General features: G+C 54.5%; 4 protein-coding genes across 4 annotated transcripts; 1 reads left to right on the top strand and 3 right to left on the bottom strand.

The window, feature by feature from the left end:
- Positions 1–13: 13 nt before the first annotated feature.
- HD553DRAFT_296155 (putative acetolactate synthase) lies at positions 14–3,051 on the bottom strand. Its single transcript, XM_046178510.1, has 5 exons — positions 2,815–3,051; positions 2,537–2,641; positions 724–2,255; positions 413–651; positions 14–337 (listed from the first exon to the last, which is right to left on the bottom strand). Exons 1-5 carry the CDS (start codon positions 3,003–3,005, stop codon positions 284–286), a joined length of 2,121 nt encoding a protein of 706 aa, XP_046036584.1. The 5' UTR covers positions 3,006–3,051; the 3' UTR covers positions 14–283.
- A 1,657-nt stretch (positions 3,052–4,708) lies between these two features.
- On the top strand, positions 4,709–8,331 carry HD553DRAFT_32845 (putative ATPase). The gene is made up of 9 exons (XM_046181872.1): positions 4,709–5,398; positions 5,480–5,531; positions 5,765–5,836; positions 5,922–7,284; positions 7,356–7,527; positions 7,625–7,705; positions 7,771–7,899; positions 7,961–8,054; positions 8,119–8,331. Exons 1-9 carry the CDS (start codon positions 4,978–4,980, stop codon positions 8,180–8,182), a joined length of 2,448 nt encoding a protein of 815 aa, XP_046036583.1. The 5' UTR covers positions 4,709–4,977; the 3' UTR covers positions 8,183–8,331.
- A 148-nt stretch (positions 8,332–8,479) lies between these two features.
- HD553DRAFT_324041 (uncharacterized protein) lies at positions 8,480–11,749 on the bottom strand (the record flags this gene model as incomplete). Its single annotated transcript, XM_046181454.1, has 4 exons — positions 8,480–10,096; positions 10,165–10,197; positions 10,377–10,434; positions 10,773–11,749. 4 exons carry the CDS (start codon positions 11,747–11,749, stop codon positions 8,480–8,482), a joined length of 2,685 nt encoding a protein of 894 aa, XP_046036582.1.
- A 339-nt stretch (positions 11,750–12,088) lies between these two features.
- HD553DRAFT_32783 (pyridoxine metabolism-related protein) lies at positions 12,089–13,396 on the bottom strand. Its single transcript, XM_046181838.1, has 5 exons — positions 13,204–13,396; positions 13,090–13,132; positions 12,958–13,021; positions 12,639–12,879; positions 12,089–12,555 (listed from the first exon to the last, which is right to left on the bottom strand). Exons 1-5 carry the CDS (start codon positions 13,223–13,225, stop codon positions 12,179–12,181), a joined length of 747 nt encoding a protein of 248 aa, XP_046036581.1. The 5' UTR covers positions 13,226–13,396; the 3' UTR covers positions 12,089–12,178.
- Positions 13,397–19,314: the final 5,918 nt, after the last annotated feature.

Genomic DNA, 19,314 nt, shown 5'->3' with positions numbered 1-19,314 from the left:
GTACACGAACACCTCAGACGTCGATACGATCGGTATCTTTTGATGAGCAGCAGCATAGGGATACAACGGCGCGCAACATGAACGGAATCCCTAAAAGACATGGAAGAACGCAGACAAACAAGGACGGAAGAAGCGCAAGGTAGATGCAATGCAAACTATGGGGTTGTGGTTTCCGCCAAGACATTCGATCAGCGACAACACATTGCCTTGGTGATTAAACGACGATCGACGTACATTTTGTGTGGGTATGAGCGTGCTTGTTTTGGACATGCGACCGATCAGACTAAGGAGGCGCGATCCCCTTGGCCTTGAGCGCCTTGATGACCTCGCCGTGCAGCTAACAACAAGTGAGACGAGGGGTCAGCTCTTTTTCCTTCCCCATTTCATGCGCCTGACGACGACCCGGACTCACGACGGGCTGATGCAGAGCGTGTCCGGCGGGGATCATGGGCAGGACGTGTTCCTGCTTGTCGACCCAAGCCTCGAGCAAGATCGGCTTGCTCCCGTCATACTCCAAAAACTCCTTCATCTTGGCCGGCAGGTCTTCGAGCGATTCGGCACGGAGACCCTTGACGTTCATCGATTCGGCGAGCTTGACAAAGTCCGGGTTGGTCATTCGGGTGTGCGAGTATCGCTTGTCGTAGAAGAGGTCTAGCGCGAGGAGCGAGGTCGTGTCAGTAAGATTGTGCTAAAAAGCTCGCACGCTCGACGTCGCGGGCTCACCTTGCCACTGCAAGACCATCCCCTGGAATTCATTGTTCAAGACCAAGATCTTGCAACCGATGTTGTACTGCGCAGCCGTAGCCATCTCCATCGCGGTCATCGAGAAACTCGCGTCTCCATCGATGTCGACGACGACCTTTTCGGGAGCGGCCACCTTGGCCCCGATGGCCGAAGGCAAACCGTATCCCATCGTCCCCAGACCACCGGACGAGACCCACGACCTCGGTTTCGTCCATCGGTAATGCTGACAAGCCCACATCTGATGCTGTCCGACTCCGGTGGTGACAATAACATTGTCCTTGCCGATGGCCTCGCATTGACGGTCGAGCTCTTCGACGACCTCTTGGGGTTTCATCCTGTCTCCCTTTTTGGAAGGCGTGAACGTGAACGGGTAATCGGCCTTCCACGACTTGATCTTGTCCATCCATTCTTTGCGTTCGCGGTATTCGATCTGGGGCAAGAGTTCTCCCATGCTAGCGACGACATCGCCTAGGACGGGAATGTTGGCCTGGACGACCTTGTTGATGTTTTTCGGTTGAATCTCGAAGTGGATGATCCCACCTTTACCCTGGAGCGCGGCGGCTCGGGCGGCAGGTGCAAACGAGGCGAGGGTACCGGTGACCCGGTCGTCGAACCTCGCACCGAGGGCGATGATGACATCGGCTCCCTGCATGGCAAAGTTGGCATACGCCGATCCGTGCATACCGAGCATATGCAGAGCCTTGGGGTCGTGCTCGTTGAAGGCTCCCAGACCCTGCATGGTCGTCGTCACGGGGATATTTCCGTTGGCCGACAACTGAGCCAGAAGTTCAGGTCCCTCGGGACTGGCCAGAACACCATTTCCACAGTAAATGACCGGTCGCTTGGCCTGGTTAATCATCTTGGCGGCAGCCTCGATCATCTCGGCGTCACCCGGAGTGGGTTTTGTCGACTTGTCCGTCTGGTTACCGGGAAGTCGAGGGTTGCTAGGCAAGTACGGCGACGATCCGGCCTGGACGGATTTCTTGGGAATCGGCTGACGCAGGATCCCGGCGGTAACGTCCTTGGGCAAGTCGACGAGGACGGGTCCGGGACGTCCACTGGTGGCAATCTTGAACGCCTCGTTGATCCTCCTCGGCAACTCGGCAATGTCCTTGACCATGACGTTCCATTTCGTACAACTCCTCGAGATCCCGACAATGTCGGCTTCCTGGAAAGCGTCGCTTCCGATTGCGCTCGTGGCGACCTGTCCACAAAAGACGACCATGGGGATTCCATCCGACATGGCGTCCTGCATCGGGGTGATGACGTTGGTAGCCCCGGGACCCGAGGTGACGAGGACGACACCGGGCTTCCCCGTAACCCTCGCGTAACCCTCGGCCATGTGACCAGCGCCTTGTTCGTGACGAGGCAGGATGAAATCGAAATTGGGGGAGTTGTAGATGGCGTCAAAGACGGGCAAGATGGCGCCTCCGGGGTATCCAAAGACGTGCTTAACGTCGTGACGAAGCATCATCTCGTGGAAGATCTGTCCACCGGATTGGCCGACAAAGCTGCGAGCGGCGAGTGGCGTGAGGAATCGATGAGACGGGCGTTGTAGGCGTCGCGATGCGAGAGACATCCCAAAGGAAGGTACCGAAATCGACATTCCGAAAAGTCGCGTTTTAAGATCGGTCCATGAGAAAGTCCACGAAAGAGTATAGTGGGCGAGACCGACATATAGCGAGGAAAGAAAGCAGAACCAAGGCGAAGAAGAAACCGAAGAAGATCAGCCTTCTCACTTCATGTAAAGCAAGAAACGGAGAAGAAGCCGAAAGCAAGACATTTGGCTCACGTGTAATCCAACCCATCGTCCTTTCTAGCAGTCAAGGGATCCAGGTGAGGCAGGGAGCCGGCCGGGGTAGGGGGAGTTTGGAATGATGGGGCTGGAGTTGGGCGGCTGTTGTTTTGCGGTGGTTCGTATGGACATAGGGCACAAGCGGAAACACGCAACGAATCAGAAAAAAAGATCGTCAGCTTTCCACCCCAAAGTCAAAGTCTCTTGCAATGGCCTCGAGCCCCATACATTCCCCCCCGGGCACAACCCCGTCTCTCTCAGACGCTTGAACTCACCTAGCTACCTCGACAGCGGCCTTGGCACTCGTCCCGATTCTCCTGGCATGCTCCTTGACCCTCGCCTTTGCTTCAAAATTGACGACGTTTGACTCGGACTTGGTCGATTTTGATCTTGTCGCGACGGTCCCGGTGGATGAGAGGGTCGTCGGGGTTTTACGGAGGAGAAGGCGTGATTGACGGGAGAGCATCTTTGGGAAGTAGTGCTCGCTCGTGTATGTGTGTCTGTAGAAGTCCTTACAGAAAGGCAAGAAGAGATATCGAGAGACTGTTCGAACGTAGTGATCGTAGTGATCGCTGTCTATAAGCCCGCTCCCTCGCCCTCGCCCCCTCTCCTCTCCTGGCTCGTCGCCCGAAAACTCGGCGCCGTCTGACTCGTCGGGAAACTACTCCCGCCCGAAATCACAACCGCTGAGGGTTGGTTCAACGACAATCACGTGACCCGACTTCCGGATATATGCCATGGTCGGATCGATTTGGGACGGTGGGGACGTGATCCGAAAAGCTCGATCTACGAATGTATGCCTGGATCAGCCTCTTGAGCGGTAGCTGGTAGCTGATTCGTTTCTCTTCGAGCCGGAAGCCGACTACGCCGCACCTTCGCGCTTAACAAACCGCAGCGTCGATCGAGTAGAGCCTTCATCAACGAGCTATACAGGTCGATGTTTTTCCAGTACGCAAATCGATCATGACAAGGGCAGTCGCTGACTCGGTTCTAACGGACGGCCTGCTTCAAACTGTCCAAGAAATCAAGAGGCCCGGGTCTCCAACAGCAGATGATGGACGCCAAAGTCTCGAAAAGCCTTTGTCGCCGCGGTAAAGCTTACGTAATCTAGATATGGTATATCCTCATACAATTCTTGTACTCCTGAAACCGATCTCCCAGTCCCTCATCTTCTCCTCCTCCGCCATCATTTCGAGCCGAAGTTCTACTCTGCAGCCGATGGCCATGATGACGTCGCTAAGGCAACTTAACTTGTACTTCCGGGTTGGGTCGTAAACGGCGGGTTTGTAGCGGCAAATCTAACGTGAAACACGACGCGAACTTAGCGCCCTCAAAGGCGCGGTGATGAACCCCCTCAGGCCGACTAACCTGTCGCCGAACTCCAGACTGAATCAACAAGGCATCGACACCCTGGTAGAAGGGATCCATGACTTGCTCAGCAAATCCCACGTCTGTAACACGCCTGTCGGTCTCGCAGTGTTCTTTTCTGGATGGTAGAATACACGATCGGTCAACCTTTGCTGATTATCTGCAAAAGACTTCAGAAGATACCATGCAGTTTTTATCGTTTGATGGCAGCAATCTATTTGACGGGAATCTTGGGCTCTCCGGAGCAGGACTGGCATGAGAGGGCCAGATCTGACCCTCCGATCTTGCATACGAAAAAGTTCATGTCGTAATTTTCCCGGATACAGGTCTAAAAACATGTAAGTATGCGATGTGAGGCATCCGCGGCAAGTTCCTTCTCTAACAGATGCTAACACACGAAGACCAGGCGGGCCGATAAAGCTGACCCTTCTACCCCGGTCGAGGTCATTGCGGCGACGGCTTTTTGGTAGACGATCGTGTGGCAGTCGGTCGTTTTGGGGGCGGCTGTTTGGGAGATGTGTGTAGAATGTGCTAGAGGAGGGCTTGAATTAGGCACATGAGAGAGATCTGTTCTTCGGATTAAGGATTGCATGAGAATAGAGGAGAAATGTCGAGCATGGACATGCCTTTAAGGTTCAGCGGTCATTGGGTCTGGATCACGTGACACGAATCTGGTCTCGATCGAGAGAGTCATCCCTCAGTTGCGCGTCGCCTTCCCTAGCAGCTAGCGTCGTCGTCGTCGTCAGCGTTCGGAATCTCGAAATCTCCCGAACGGCGATCGACCTCGAGCACACGAGATCTAGCTAAGGGGGAATCGATCTTGAGACAACTATATCATACATCATACAATCATTGGCATCGCACAAAAGGAGGCGAATACCAAACATCATCTTCGCCACTTACATTAATACGACATCGAAGTAGATCAGCATCTCCAGCCGTCCAGTACCTCGAATCGGATCGAGCTATCGTCCTTCGCCGCCGTCGATCAAGATCGAGGCTATACCCAGATCGATACCTCGAATCGACATCGCACATTACAATAAGGCATCGTCCAACATTCCTCTACGATGCTCCGAACAATCCTACGTCGAACGACCCGCCTCGCCACCCCTCAACTCGCCCGGCCTCTCTCTTCCTTACCACCCTCCGCCTCTTCGCACCTCGCTCTAGCTAAACCTAAAGCTCTCAATGGCCTGTTCTCCGATCAAAAGAACTCGGGCAGTACCGACTCGGACCTGCCTCCGACTCCCAACCCGACCGGCCTAGGTGGAGGCGATCTGCATCCACCTTCGATCCCGGGAGGTGGACCAGGCGGACCGGATCTCAAAGTACCCAGTCCTACGGGGACCAGCGCTGGTCCTTCAGCTCCTCCAGCTCCTACCCCAGCTCCAGGGTCTGGATCGGCACCCGAGGAACCCGCATGGGAGGGCAAGAAGGAAGACTCCCAGAGCCTCAAAGAACGACGGAAAAAGCTGTCCGAGACGACGGGTGGCACGAAGTCTGCCTTTGGAGGAGGCGGTGGAGGTGGTGGAGAAGGCGGAAATGGTGGGCCGGGTGGCGGTGGTGGAGGTGGCATGCCAGGTGGAATGAGTCCCAACCAGGTCATGTTCTTGGTCGTCGGGTTAGTCTCGAGGTCGCGCATGAAGGATCGTGGTAGTCGATGGTCTTGCTGATCGAGATTGTCTAACCTTTCTCTTCTCCCGACTCGCATTCGATCCTCGATGCATGTTCGCACTTGCGCTTTGCTCACTGGATCTCTGAAATACCGGAATTACGCATCGACCGAATTTCGCCACTGTTATCGATACTCGGTACTGGTCCTGGATCGATCGGACTTTCAACTCTGGCGCACAGCTCGTACATCTTGTACTCGCTCACGCAGCCCAACGGCGGAGGATCGAGCAGGGAGATCACTTGGCAGGAATTGTGGGTCGCGTACTCGGTTAACTAGAAGTTGTCCTTGTGACAGAACGCTGAAACTGAATCGTCTCGCTCGCCTCGCCCTCGACAGCCGCAACTCGCTGCTCGCACGAGGTCTCGTTTCGTCGCTCGAGGTCGTCAACCGAACCAAGGTTCGAGTTCATCTGCACACTCCCGTACCTACTAGCAACAACATCGACGCACCCATGCCCGGGTCGGGCGGCCAATCATTGCCTTCGCCTCCTCACGGACCGGCACCTTACACCTTTACTATCGGCTCGGTCGAGGCGTTCGAATCGCTCCTCTTGCAATCGCAAGACGAGCTCGGAATCCCGCCCGAGGAGAGGATCCCCGTGTCTTACCGCGAAGAGATTTCCACCATGCAGACCATCTTGCATTTCGCTCCGACCTTGTTGATTGGAGGTTTGATCCTGTGGATGGCTCGACGAGGCGCTTCCGGGGCTGGTGGACCTGGAGGTGGGATCTTTGGCGTGGGCAAGTCCAAGGCCAAGATGTTCAACAAGGAGGACGAGATCAGCATGAGGTTCAGGGACGTTGCCGGGATGGACGAGGCCAAGGAGGAGATCATGGAGTTTGTCAAGTTCTTGAAGGAACCGGCCAAGTACGAAAAGCTCGGAGCCAAGATCCCTCGAGGTGCGATCCTCTCGGGACCTCCCGGAACGGGAAAGACCTTGCTCGCCAAGGCCACGGCGGGGGAGGCTCAGGTGCCCTTCCTTTCGGTCTCTGGATCCGAATTCGTCGAAATGTTCGTCGGTGTCGGTCCCTCCCGAGTACGTGACCTGTTTGCCAATGCCAAGAAGCACGCTCCGTGCATCATCTTTGTCGACGAGATCGATGCCATCGGAAAGTCCCGTGGCAAAGGCGGTGGGTTTGGGGGCAACGACGAGCGAGAGAGCACGTTGAACCAGTTGTTGGTCGAGATGGACGGATTTGGAACCAAAGAACACGTCGTCGTCCTCGCCGGTACAAACCGACCGGACGTGCTCGACCCGGCCTTGATGCGACCGGGGAGATTTGACAGGCACATTGCCATCGATCGACCGGACATTTCGGGCAGACAACAGATTTTCAAAGTTCATCTCGGTCCCCTGACGCTGAATGTGCACTTGCCCATGGAGAGGATCGCTGAAAAGCTCGCCCTGCTCACTCCCGGGTTCTCGGGTGCCGACATCGCCAACGTCTGTAACGAGGCCGCCTTGAGAGCCGCTCGACGTGGGGGAGACGATGTCACCGAGGCCGATTTCGACGGAGCGATCGAGCGTGTCATCGCCGGGTTGGAGCGCAAGTCGAGGGTGCTCGGACAAGAGGAAAAGACGACGGTCGCTTATCACGAGGCTGGACACGCCGTCTGTGGTTGGTTCTTGGAACACGCCGATCCGTTGCTCAAGGTCTCGATCATTCCTCGAGGCGTCGGTGCGCTCGGATACGCGCAGGTAAGGCGTTGCTTCTGGATTGATGAGGTTGCCATCTGTGCTGACGTTTTCTTCGCTTGCCGTGCACGCAGTACCTACCCAAGGAACGATTCTTGTTCACCACCGAACAGCTGATTGACCGAATGTGCATGACGCTGGGTGGACGATGTTCCGAAGAGATCTTCTTTGGCAAGATCACCACCGGTGCTCAGGACGATCTGCAGAAGATCACCAAGATGGCTTTCGAGATTTGCGCCAACTATGGTATGGATCCCTCGATCGGACCTATCAGTGAGTCGTCGCTGAGCATGTAAAGTTGAAGGCTTTCGAAAGTCGACTGACGTCACCGCATTGCTATCAGGCTACGGTGGACAGCAGTCGCAGGGTGAACAGTTCCAGAAGCCGTTCTCAGAGGCTACCGCTCAGGCTCTGGATCAGGCTGGTGAGCAGGCTCGTCTCGGACGCTCAGACTAGGGCCTCGTGCTGATCCTTCCAATCCACCTACAGTCAAGAAAATGGTCACCGACGCACACACCAAGACGAAGAAATTGCTGACCGAAAAGAAGGCCGAGGTCGAACAGGTCGCCAAACTGCTGTTGGAAAAGGAGGTCATCACGCGAGAAGACATGAGGAACTGTGAGTCACGGAAGGTGGGTAGCAATGACATTCTGAGGCGCTGACCCCATATCTCGTGCAGTGCTCGGACGACGACCGTTTGCCACGGCAGACGAGATGGACAGGTACATCGAGAGCAAGCTTGACGACCAGAAGGCTGCCGAGGGCGCGACGACGTGAGTGATTTTGCATAGTGCTTGCTCCAACGCCTCCTCTAATCTTTCGGCTTTCTGCTCGCAGGACTGGCTCGACGACCCCGGCTGCTGGAGAGCCTCTGCTCGCTGCCAAGGAGGTCACATTATGAGCCCCCGTTGTCTTGGTCAGAGTCGCGTAGCGTGGGTTCCCGGGAAGCTTTAATAATGTATCATAACTCGCACAAGCAAACAGACACCGCATAAATGTAGATGACATGAAATCCGATTCGTTCAATTCGACGGGAGCAGCGAACAGAAGCCGTCGTTAATCGTTCAAGGCTTGATTCGATTTCGAATGTTTCACGCTACAGTGGATAGGCGCCGAGCACGCAATGTGCTTCGCCGCTCTGATCATCCAAGCTGGTGCAGCCTTTACTCAAGACAAACGCGATGTATTAGCAAAGCCGCTACAGCGGAAACGCCTCGTTGAGATCCAGTCCGGCATCGCGCAATGCTTTTCCCCAAGACCTCAGCTGAACTTGTTGTGCTTTTGTGAATCCTTGTTCGCCTGGACGATGCAAGCTTCTCAATTGCTTCTCCTCGGGTGTCTCTTCCACGATCTTCTGCAACGTGTCCCGCATAAAGTCTCCTCTGGAAGTATCTGCGGCTGGGAAAGGCTCCTCGTTAGGCGATACGCGAACATCCCGGGTCGAAGCGTTGCTCGCGATAGGCGTGAACGAATTGGCAGGGGGTTTGTACGACGTCGAGTGAAATGCGGTTAGCGATGGAACAGCCTCTAGGTCAGGTCCGGCGCTCGACTCGTCTTGGACGCGCTTTGTCTCGGCGATGTATCCTTCATTGCCACTTGCGCCGTTCCCATGTGCAGCTTCTCTGTCCCGGTTGTCGTGCTCATCCAAATATTCATTATAGCCATCCTCGTGCCCAACCTCGTTTCCATGCAGGCCATATGGGCCGTGTTCATCATTGCCGTCCGTCGTGTCGTTATTCAGGTTGTCGGGTAGACCTTCCATAAATGCACGAGCCCTGCTGGCAGCTCTGGCAAGGGACTCGACACTGAAGCCATGTATTCGGGCATATCTCCCGCCACCAGCGAGGTGAAGAGGTCCTGCGTCGATCCCGCGAGTGTTATCGATCCATGTTTGTCCTGCCGACTGTAGGAAGGAAGAAAGCGCCAGCCCAGCGCCGTGTTCGAAATCCGAGTCTGGTCTCAGCTCGTGGTATACGGCCATAGGATCCTCTTCCACCCCAGTTCCATAGAGCAAGAATTCGTATAGGTCCATATCGAGGATTTCATCCTCAGGAATGCCGCCGACCTCATCGACCCCAGGTGCCCCAATCCCAAGATCGACAATGAGTGTACCTTCGAACATGACGGCACGACGGAAGTAGTGGCCATGGATGATCAAGGCAAACTTGTTGTCAAATATCCTGTTGGAATAAGCTAGATATCTGAGACCCTGGCATAGCAACCCAATAAGAAACGCCCTATGTTTCTTATTCAGTGTTCCCGCAAGTAGTTCTTTTATTTCTCCAACTAGGATCATCTCAGTGCGAAAGGGAGGTGGCTGGAGCGAGCTATACGCCCATGCTTCACAGAAGAAGTCAGGGCAGGACGCAGACCTGGTGATGAGGTTGATAGCGTCCGCGGTGCGAATGGACTCTGTCAACATCTCGCGAAAGGCAGCGGACTGTTCTTCGGGAATGTTGTAGTCGGCGATCCTCGCGTGCCTATACGCACGGTTGACATCGCGAATGCTAACGTCATGAAGGATCCTGCTTTGTGCTTGTGCGAGCGTCATCCCGCCTGCTCCGATCTGTACCATGTGCTGAGGCGGCATGAGTCTGGCGATGAGCTGTCGCCAACATTCGACGGTAGGACCGTGATAGATCATGCTTTGGGGGTGAAAGAATGAATCGTCTTGTTCTGGAAGGCCATTGAAATCGAAAGCCTCAGAAGATAATCGAAAAGATGCTGGAAATATGCCGGCGTTCCGAGGTGGATTCCCAGGAGGAAGGTTGGGATCAAACTGAATGTGTTCGGGACCGTAGCGTTGTATAGGCATCTATGCGGCACAGACAGAGACCGATCAGCAAGGTCAACGAGGGTATCATCGAGATACTGCAGACTTACGATTGCAGAACTCGTAATGTCGTAGCCGGGAGGCTCGTATCGTGAAAAGGTCGTAAAAAGTGAGGAAAGGAGAGCGGGCGATTTAAGAGTGGATCGACGTCAATGCTGATACTGATGCGAATGGTGACAGGGAGGAAGGGTTCCGATAGATCGGAACGACGCCGAAGCCGTTGAGGCCGAGGTTCTATTGTTTCCTCTTGTGATTGACTGACTGTTTGCTGAACAACAAAATAACGTGGGGCCAAGATGCTCATGGTAAAACGAGGACGTCTATGCGCCGCAGGTGAGTGCGTGAGGTTGCTACCTCGAGATCGCGGACAACCGATACAATGACATGTCCGTCATCAACCTGGTGTTTCAGGGCCGACATCCGCTTCCTCGATTCTGCATCCACTACTACTGACGCAATTTCGAGTACCAATGTTCTTGCAAAACAGATATGCCTACGGACAGACCGGCCCCTTCCCGAAATGATCTGCCAGCCTGATCGCGACATGCTCATAGAGTTCAATTCATTCTTCTCGACTAAATGCGGTACATCCCTGATCCTCGTCGTCGCTAAATGACCATCAATCTAGCCATCCCGTACAAACAATGCTTTGCTTCACCGCCTAGACAACGGCTGCGTGGTGCATCGGAAAGATCCTCCAAATGCCCGAGTGACTTGAAAATCGACGTATTCGACCTGGACTCCACGTTCTTGTACCAGATCTCCGAGCCTCTTGAAGGCGGGATCGGTCACGTAGAGCTCCGGTCCGAGCGGCAACCCGTTGGTGGCAAGACGCTGCGCTTCCGAGCGGGTGACGTTGATCAAGTCCCAGTCCTTGAGCACCAAAGGCAGACCAGCAGGAAGCGCTTCCTCGCAGACGAGCGCGAGTCCTTCGCGGATAGGCCCGATAGCGCAATCGAGATGGAGAAAGTCGGAAGCGAGAGGGACGACTTCGATGGTGTATCCCTGAGGTCGAAGGAGCTTTTGTAGCCAGCGCGCTCCAGCCGGGTTCGAAGCGTGACCCGAGTGACCGACGAGAATGTGCTTGCCAAAGACCATGACGTCTCCGCCTTCCAAGAAGATGCCTTTCGATTCCGAGTCGGAATGGCTGCCACTGATCTCGGCGACGGGGACCGAGACGTACATGCAACTGTCGTCGGTCATGACATGCGCCTCAAAGATCTCTCGACAAGGCAAAACCTCGCGACGACGGTAAGCCCAGCGGAGGGAACCTTCGATGACGCAGTTGCCCACGGTGAACCACGGGTCCCTGCAAAAGTAGTTGCAGTACTTGTTGACGGGATCCACCGTCTTTTCGGCCTCGGTCAAGAGCCGGGGTCGCAGAACCTGGATACCGTGCGACTCGAGCAACTTGGCAAAGGCGTCGCGCTCGGCGATAAAGGCGGCGGCACGGTCGGGAAAGACTTGAGCAAAGTCTTTGCCAAGGGCGGCGGACCAGTCGAGATCGGGATCGCTGGGCAAGATGTCCATATGGCCTTGCATCCCGCTGTCGAGCGAGGGAAATGCGACCTCGCACTGAGAGACGACGACGGTGGCGAGTCTGGCCCATTCGCTTTGGACAAAGATGGGCGACATGGTGATGATGATGAGTGTCGAGCTGACTGATGCGCTGGTGGTGTTTGCTGCTTTGTTATCGTTGCAATGAACCGAGAGTAACGGTCGTAGATCTCTCCAGGTCATAGTGAGGATCCCTTGCACATATGTACTAGTACTCATGTGTCTTGACGAAGGTTCATCCGAGCTCGCTCGTATAGCGTCGCTCGTATGGTGATTGTTCGCGCCTGCGGAAAGATGACCCGCATCTACAGCCGCATTGGATGGCATGATGGAGCAATTGGATGTACAGTATAGTTTTGGAGGTCCGAACGATCCCGATGCACAGCCTCGGCAGGGACGTCGCCTAGAAATGTTGGCGACATGCTTCTATTCGTTGTATATGCCCGATCCATCCATCTTACATCCAAGACATCCCCAACACCTCCTTCGTTAGAGTCCAATTCCAGATCAGACGTCCGCCTCCATCCCACAGCACTCTCTCAGAAAGAACTCGTGTACCCTCAAGTCCCCGCTTAGTTCCGGATGGAAAGACGTGACCAACTTCTTGCCCTGCTTCATCGCTACGATCCTCATGGCCTCGGTATCGGCGGGTCCGAGAGGAGAGTCCGCTATCTCGGGGATATGGGGGACGAGCGAGGGGGGTAGGACGCAAAGGTCTTCTCGAGCAGGTTGTTTCGAGGATGTAGATGCGTTCGAGGAGGGCGTTGGTGTTGAGGGGACGAGCGAGTGGATGGCGGGTGCACGGATGAAGATGGCAGGAAAGGGGATGTCGGGGTTTAGTAGTCCTTGGAAGGGAATGTTGGCCTCGAAGCTCTCGTTCTGGGCTGTGAAGGTGGATATAGAAGAAAACAGAAAACACAATGATTCAGCGAGAAGAACAGACAGTTCGAATATACTGTAGGCTCACCTCCATAAGCGTTCCTCCAGACGTTCATCCCCTGCAGAGCCCCCAGACCCTTCTGTGGCTTCTTGCCACCTCCGACCCCATCCTCGCTTGCCATCAAGATCATCCCCGCACAACTCCCGTAGACCGGCTTTGACGGGTCCTGAAGATAAGACTGAAGCTCGGGCATGAGGCCGGGAGAGTTGCGTGCTTGATTGAGCATGACGGTGGATTCGCCGCCAGGAATGATGAGACCGTTACATTGCTGCGAAAGAGGGAAGGACGCAGGCATGTAGGTGTGAGTTTGTCATTCATGAGAGATAGCAGTAGCACGAGAACTTGCTCGTAATTCCTCGACCGTCTTGACAAAGATGACATCGATATCGTAACCATAGGTTGACTTGACCCTATGCAGGCGGATGCAAGAATCGATGAGTGATCATACGTAACCTAAGCACTGGATATCCAGACTTACTGTCTCATGGCGTTGGCATGTTCGAGAAAGGCACCCTGGAGAGCTGCAAGTACGGGGCGAGAGGGATCAGCCTGTTGATTAGGTATACCGAGAGGAGCGTGGCGACCGGCTCACCTAGTACACCTATGCGGACCATTATATTGTTGTGATGTATGAGTTTTCTAGAGCTAGGTAGCGACTTGGCGTTGGGTGAATGATCGACGTCGTCGCCTCTCTTTACGAGGAATCAAGGAGGAGAAGCGACCCGACTTTTGACTCGGATCGCTTTCGACGTTGCCCGACTTTTGTTGCTCGAATTGCTTCCGGCGGGGACTCGCTCGTTATCAGGGGGACGGGATGTTTCGCTGTCTACAAGAAGAACTGATCGGGACGCGGTCGAGATCTTACGGGCGCGGTCGAAAGTGGGGCAGGGTGGAAATAAGTGAGAAATATCACGTGAGAAATATTCCTGAGGAAGAATCACGTGAGCCAAACGGCCACCGACGCGACATCATCAACACACCTCAGGCAACTATCGTGTAATAGTCTCTTAGCAATATTCCTGTCGAACAAATTCAATCATGGAGACTCTGTCGCGAGACCTTGCACGATTTCTTTCCTCAGATGATTATGATTCATCTGATGAAGAGGAGAAAGACTCTGAGATGGTCACCTACGGCCCCCCACCTCCCGCAGAGCTATGCCTGTGGAAAACCCTAGAACAATGGGCTCGGGAAATCGACGCGACCGAAATATTGCGGAGGATTCAAAGCGTCGCTCTGCAACAAGGTTTTGCTGTCCGCAAGGAACAAGGCAAGCCCAACAACTTCTCAGTTGTTTGTACTCGCAGTGGAAAGCACAGGAATACCCACGAGTACCTCAACACGAGCGGTCGAATGCGAGGGAAAGGTGAAAACGGTTTTACTAAGAAGACGGGCTGCCTTTGGAAACTTTACGTCAGCAAAACTCCGACCGTCAACGATCTCTGGAAAATTTCTATCAAAAATCTTGAGCACAATCACGACATCGACACCTCCCCCTTTGCCTTCGCTCAGCACCGAAAATTGACGCCCAGAGAGAAAGCCTCGGCGCTGACAGCTCTGGGGAATAATGCGTCGCCGAGTGCTGTTCTGGAAACTCTCCACAGAACTGCAGCGGACGAAAACAGACCTTGTTTTGTGTCACTGCAGGAAATTTACAATCTAAAAGCAGCCCAGAGAAAACTAGCGATGAGCGGTCGAACTCCTGCCGACGCGGTTGTGAGAGAAATGATCCGCAGGGGAATTCCCCACGCGGTCTTTCTGAACGACCTTGATGAACTGCAAGGGCTATTCTTCACCAACCCTCTCGCGATAATTCTCACGAAATATTACGGCTATGTCCTTCATATGGACGCGACCTACAAGACGAATAAATACGGCATGCCCCTACTACATATCGTAGGAAGTTCTCCGACGAATAAATCCTTTACGGTCGCTCTCTGCTTCATGACAACAGAGTCAGAGGAGGAATATTTCTGGGCGATGAACTGTTTGAAGGATTTCTGTGAGGATCTTCCCACCGAAATTGTCCTCACGGATCAATGTGCCGCCTTGAGGAATGCTATCAGTCGAGTGTTCCCTCGATGGCGACAGCAGTTATGTCGGTGGCACCTCGCTCAAAACCTCGTGAAGAATTTCAGGGCAAAAATGCCAAAGGAGATTTTCGAGGAGTTGAAGGCGTCGTACGATTTCCTGGTGTTGCGGCCCACGAAATCCTCCTATGACGAGGCCTATGAACAGCTCAGCCTCAAATATTTGGCGAAGAAAGAGACCAAGCTCTGTTGGCTGTACGTACAGGAACAGATGCAGCAAGGGGAATTTTTCTTAGCCCACGCGTTATCCCGGACGCGAAATTTCGGGGAGACAGCCACCTCGCGCATTGAATCCTTTCATCGAGCGCTGAAGAACACTGTCAAAGGTGCGCAGGCGGATCTTTTCTCCGCAGTAAATGCTGCGACCAAACACATGCGGGCGACACATCGCGTGTTGTTCAAACAACATTCAATCGATTCTATCAAAATCGAGAACGATTTCCCCCTGTCGATGGTTGAAGTGAGTTCATAATACCCTGGTCTGTAGCAGTCGGAATGTTTACTGAGCTATATTTCTGTCGGAATTTAGCTGAGGGGGCGTATTGCCCTACGAGCTCAGTGGAAAATATTCGAGGGAGCATATCGTCTATGGCAAAGCGCTGACTTTCGACGTCAACCTCTGCCTGCTTGCAAGGGAAGCATGCGAGCGACTATGGGGCTTGTTTGCCAGCATGATTTCGAGAGGACTTTATCTCCCGGAGAGATTCGACCATTGATCGACCCTGGAGAAATCCACGCGTTTTGGCATCTCAAACAACAACGTCAGTTGCAAGACGAGGCAAAAATCCTGGCGCTAAAATTCGTGATCAAGGATGTCACGGAGGGAACCTTCTATACCCACTATGTGGAAGATCCCCTGGTCGAAATTGCTGTCACAGCAATGGCCAACACATCTCTCGTGCCCGTGAATGAATATCTCGGGCAAGATGCTCAGGAAATTCTCCGAGAGATGTCTCCCGACGCTGTAATTATTCAGGAGCCTGTCCACCGCCCGCATTATAACAGACGACATGCCAAGAAGAGGAAGAGAACTCATACCGATATCCGCAGAGGACTAGCTCCAGGGGAAGAAATCGTCAGAAGTTCCGCGAGATCAGGTCGCTGGCATACTGGCGCGGAGCTGGCAACTCAACGCGCGTTGGCTAAGGAAAAAGCCGACAGGAAAAAGGCGACCGAACCCAGACACTGCAAACATTGTGGCGACACTGGTCATGACAGGAGAACTTGTGAATTGTTGAAGACTTCACAAGCTGCCGACAGAATCAAAGCGACACAAGCTCGTGTGGCTACGCCTCCCGTGAGCGATATTCCTGGAGCCACTGTCTTCAGGAATGTTCCGCGTGAAATGTTTCCGCAACCACTCTTCCGCGCGCCATCTCAACCGCAACAAATTCTTGGAGTTTCACCTTACTTTGTTCAATCGGTCGCTCAGTTTCCTCAGCAATTTCCCTATCAACCGCAAGCTGGACCATCTACCGCTCCTATCGCACCTTCCTCGCAGTCTCGGGGGTATTATTACTAGAACAATGGCGTCAAAGGACCCCTCGCGTAGGCGAGTAAAGGTTCTTTACATGCTGCGAAATTCCTATTGTTATTCTGCTCTCGTGACTATTCTATCGCTGATCCTTCTCGCTTAAATTCGACGAGCTGTTTGACATCTGTTATAGCGGTCACGTGACGCGTCGGACGCGCCGTACGCGACTCCCGTATGCGACTCCCGCCGGGGGTACTTTTCGGTATTGTTATGTTGATGTAGAACTAGTACCCTTGTAATAGCTCTACATCCGTTATTACATTTAGATGTCTACCCATACCTTGCCTCATTCCTGCGTCCCGTCAGCCTGTCCAGGGGGATCCCCGTCGGGGGTCGCTCCCGGGCCTTACAGAATAACGGATCATCAAAGGACCCCGAATGGGGGAGCACAAGGAGGTAGCCGGATCCCCTTGCAGTTGGGTGCAAGCGGAGTACCCAACGGTCCAGATAGCCATCTGACGTTGGTAGGAGTGTTCTACCCGGAAGGAGTGCCGGTCCAAGCACTCATGTTGTTGGATTCGGGAGCGACCGGGATGTTCATGGATCGGACATTCGCGTCGCTACATGGATTCGACGTAACGGACCTCGAGACACCGCGGGTAGTAACGGTGATCGATGGTCGGGAGATCCAGGGAGGAAGGATCACCCAGAAGGCTCGTACGCTGGTACGTACGGGAGTGCACCTGGAGCTGACCGAGTTCCACCTCACCGATTTGAGTGGGTACCCGGTCGTACTAGGTATCCCTTGGCTGCGGAGACACAATCCGCATATCCAATGGGACTCCAACGCGGTGACGTTCGGGGATGTCTGCATCAGCACGGGATGTCTCAAGAGGCCCGAGACGGTGTATGCTCCGGACGAAGTAGAGGTGGAGACACGAGGGATCGACCCGTTCAAGAAGATGAAGGGGTCTATCACGGAGGATTTGGTCGTCGCACAAATGCAGATGACCCGGGAGGACGACGAGCGGGCGAGGCGCCCGGACCTGTGGGATTGGGACGTCAAACCTACAGACTCGTTCCAGGATGACCTGGACCCTCCCGAGTATATGGAGAAGCTGAGGGACATGGTACCGGAGAAGTATCATGAACATCTTGGAGCGTTCTCCAAGACGAAGGCAGATACACTGCCCCCGAAGCGATCGATCGACCATGCGATCGAACTCAAGCCCGGTACGTCGCCGACGTATCAGAAGCTCTATAACCACTCCCAGCGGGAGAGTGAGGAGCTAAAGAAGTGGTTGAAGGAGAATCTGGAGAAGGGGTTCATCAGGCCGTCGAAGTCGCCCTGCTCGAGCCCGGTACTGTTTGTACCGAAGAAAGGCGGCGAGATGCGTATGTGCATCGACTACCGTCGCCTTAACGACATTACGGTGAAGGATAGGACGCCCCTACCCCTCATCTCAGAGACGCTAGACAGGTTGAAGGGCGCGAAGGTCTACACGAAGATGGACCTCCGAGGCGCGTACAACCTGCTACGCGTAAAAGAAGAAGACATTTGGAAGACCGCGTTTACTACACGTTTCGGTCTGTTCGAATGTTTGGTCATGCCGTTCGGCCTGACCAACGCCCCCGCTACCTTTCAGCGGTGGATGAACGAGGTCTTCCAAGACCTTTTGGATGTGTGCGTCGTCGTTTACCTCGACGACATACTTATTTACTCCTCCGACCAGGAGACCCACGACGGTCAGGTCAAGGAGGTTATGAAGAGGCTGCAGGCAAATGGCCTGTATGCGAAGGCGGAGAAGTGTGAGTTCGATACGGTGGCTACCGAATTCTTGGGGTACGATATTGCCCCGACGGGGGTCAGTATGAACCCCTCCAAGGTCAAGTCCGTTCTGGACTGGGCCCCCCCGAAGAACATTCGGGGACTGCAGTCCTTTTTAGGATTTGCAAATTACTATCGGAGGTTCATCCAGAACTACTCCAAGAAGATTCAGGGAATGACGGCCCTGACGAAGAAAGGGGTGAAGTACTCCTGGACGGCAGCCGCGGACGCTGCGTTCCGGGAACTGAAGGAGTCCTTCACCCAAGCGCCTATATTGGCGCATTACAACGAGGAGCGCCAAGTGGTGCTCGAGACCGACGCTTCCTCTGGAGCGATCGGCGCGGTGATGTCCCAGGTAGGGGACGATGGGAAGCTCCACCCGGTGGCGTTCATGTCGAAGAGTCTGACGCCCGCCGAGAGGAACTACGATGTGCACGACAGGGAGCTGCTGGCCATCGTTTATTGCAGTCGGATATGGCGACATTATCTCGACAACAAGTACCCCGTTCGGATCCTCACGGATCACAAGAACTTGGAGTACTTCAAGAGGGACAAGGTATTGTCTCAACGGCAGGCGCGATGGTCGCAGCTGTTGAACCAGATCTCCTACACCCTGGAGTACAAACCGGGGACGGAGAACGGGAAGGCCGACGCGCTGAGTCGGCGGGAAGAGTTGATGGAGGAGACAGAACCGACGCGAGCGGAGACTCTGCTCCGGCCTGTCGAAGGCGCACCCTCTGAGGGGTGTAGTCCGGTTGAGCGACCGCCTTTGCGGTTGAATGGCACCATCCCCGCACTGGGCGATTGGATGGTGAAAGCGCTGATACCGGCGGCGCAGGACGACCCGGTGGCGAAAGAGCTCGTAGCGCAGCTCAAGGCGGGAACCTTGGCGAACGAGCGATACAGCTTGAGCCCCACTGGGGTTCTCCTGTACAATGGGTTGGTGTATGTCCCCAACGCAGGGAACATCAAGGTAGAGCTGATGAAGCGTCTACATGACGGGAAGGCCGCCGGCCATTGGGGGCGGGACAAGACCGTGGAGCTGACCAGTAGGGACTTCTACTGGCCTGGGATGGCGAAGTGGATCGGGGAGTACGTCGCTAGCTGCAGCATATGTCAGCGCAATCGGCGGCCCCGGATGAAGCCTGTCGGCGAGCTAGCGCCGCTACCGGTACCGGCGGGACCATACGAATCGATCACTTGGGATCACATCACGGACCTGCCCGAGTCTATGGGGTCCAACTCGATCCTGGTGATTGTCGATCGGTTCAGCAAGCGAGCGCACTTCGTCGCTTGTCGAAAGGATAACGA

The sequence above is a fragment of the Filobasidium floriforme genome (genome assembly GCF_021052385.1).
Source record: "Filobasidium floriforme strain CBS 6241 chromosome Unknown HD553scaffold_11, whole genome shotgun sequence".
Taxonomy (NCBI): Eukaryota; Fungi; Basidiomycota; class Tremellomycetes; order Filobasidiales; family Filobasidiaceae; genus Filobasidium; species Filobasidium floriforme.
This window is presented reverse-complemented; position numbering and strand designations above follow the sequence as displayed.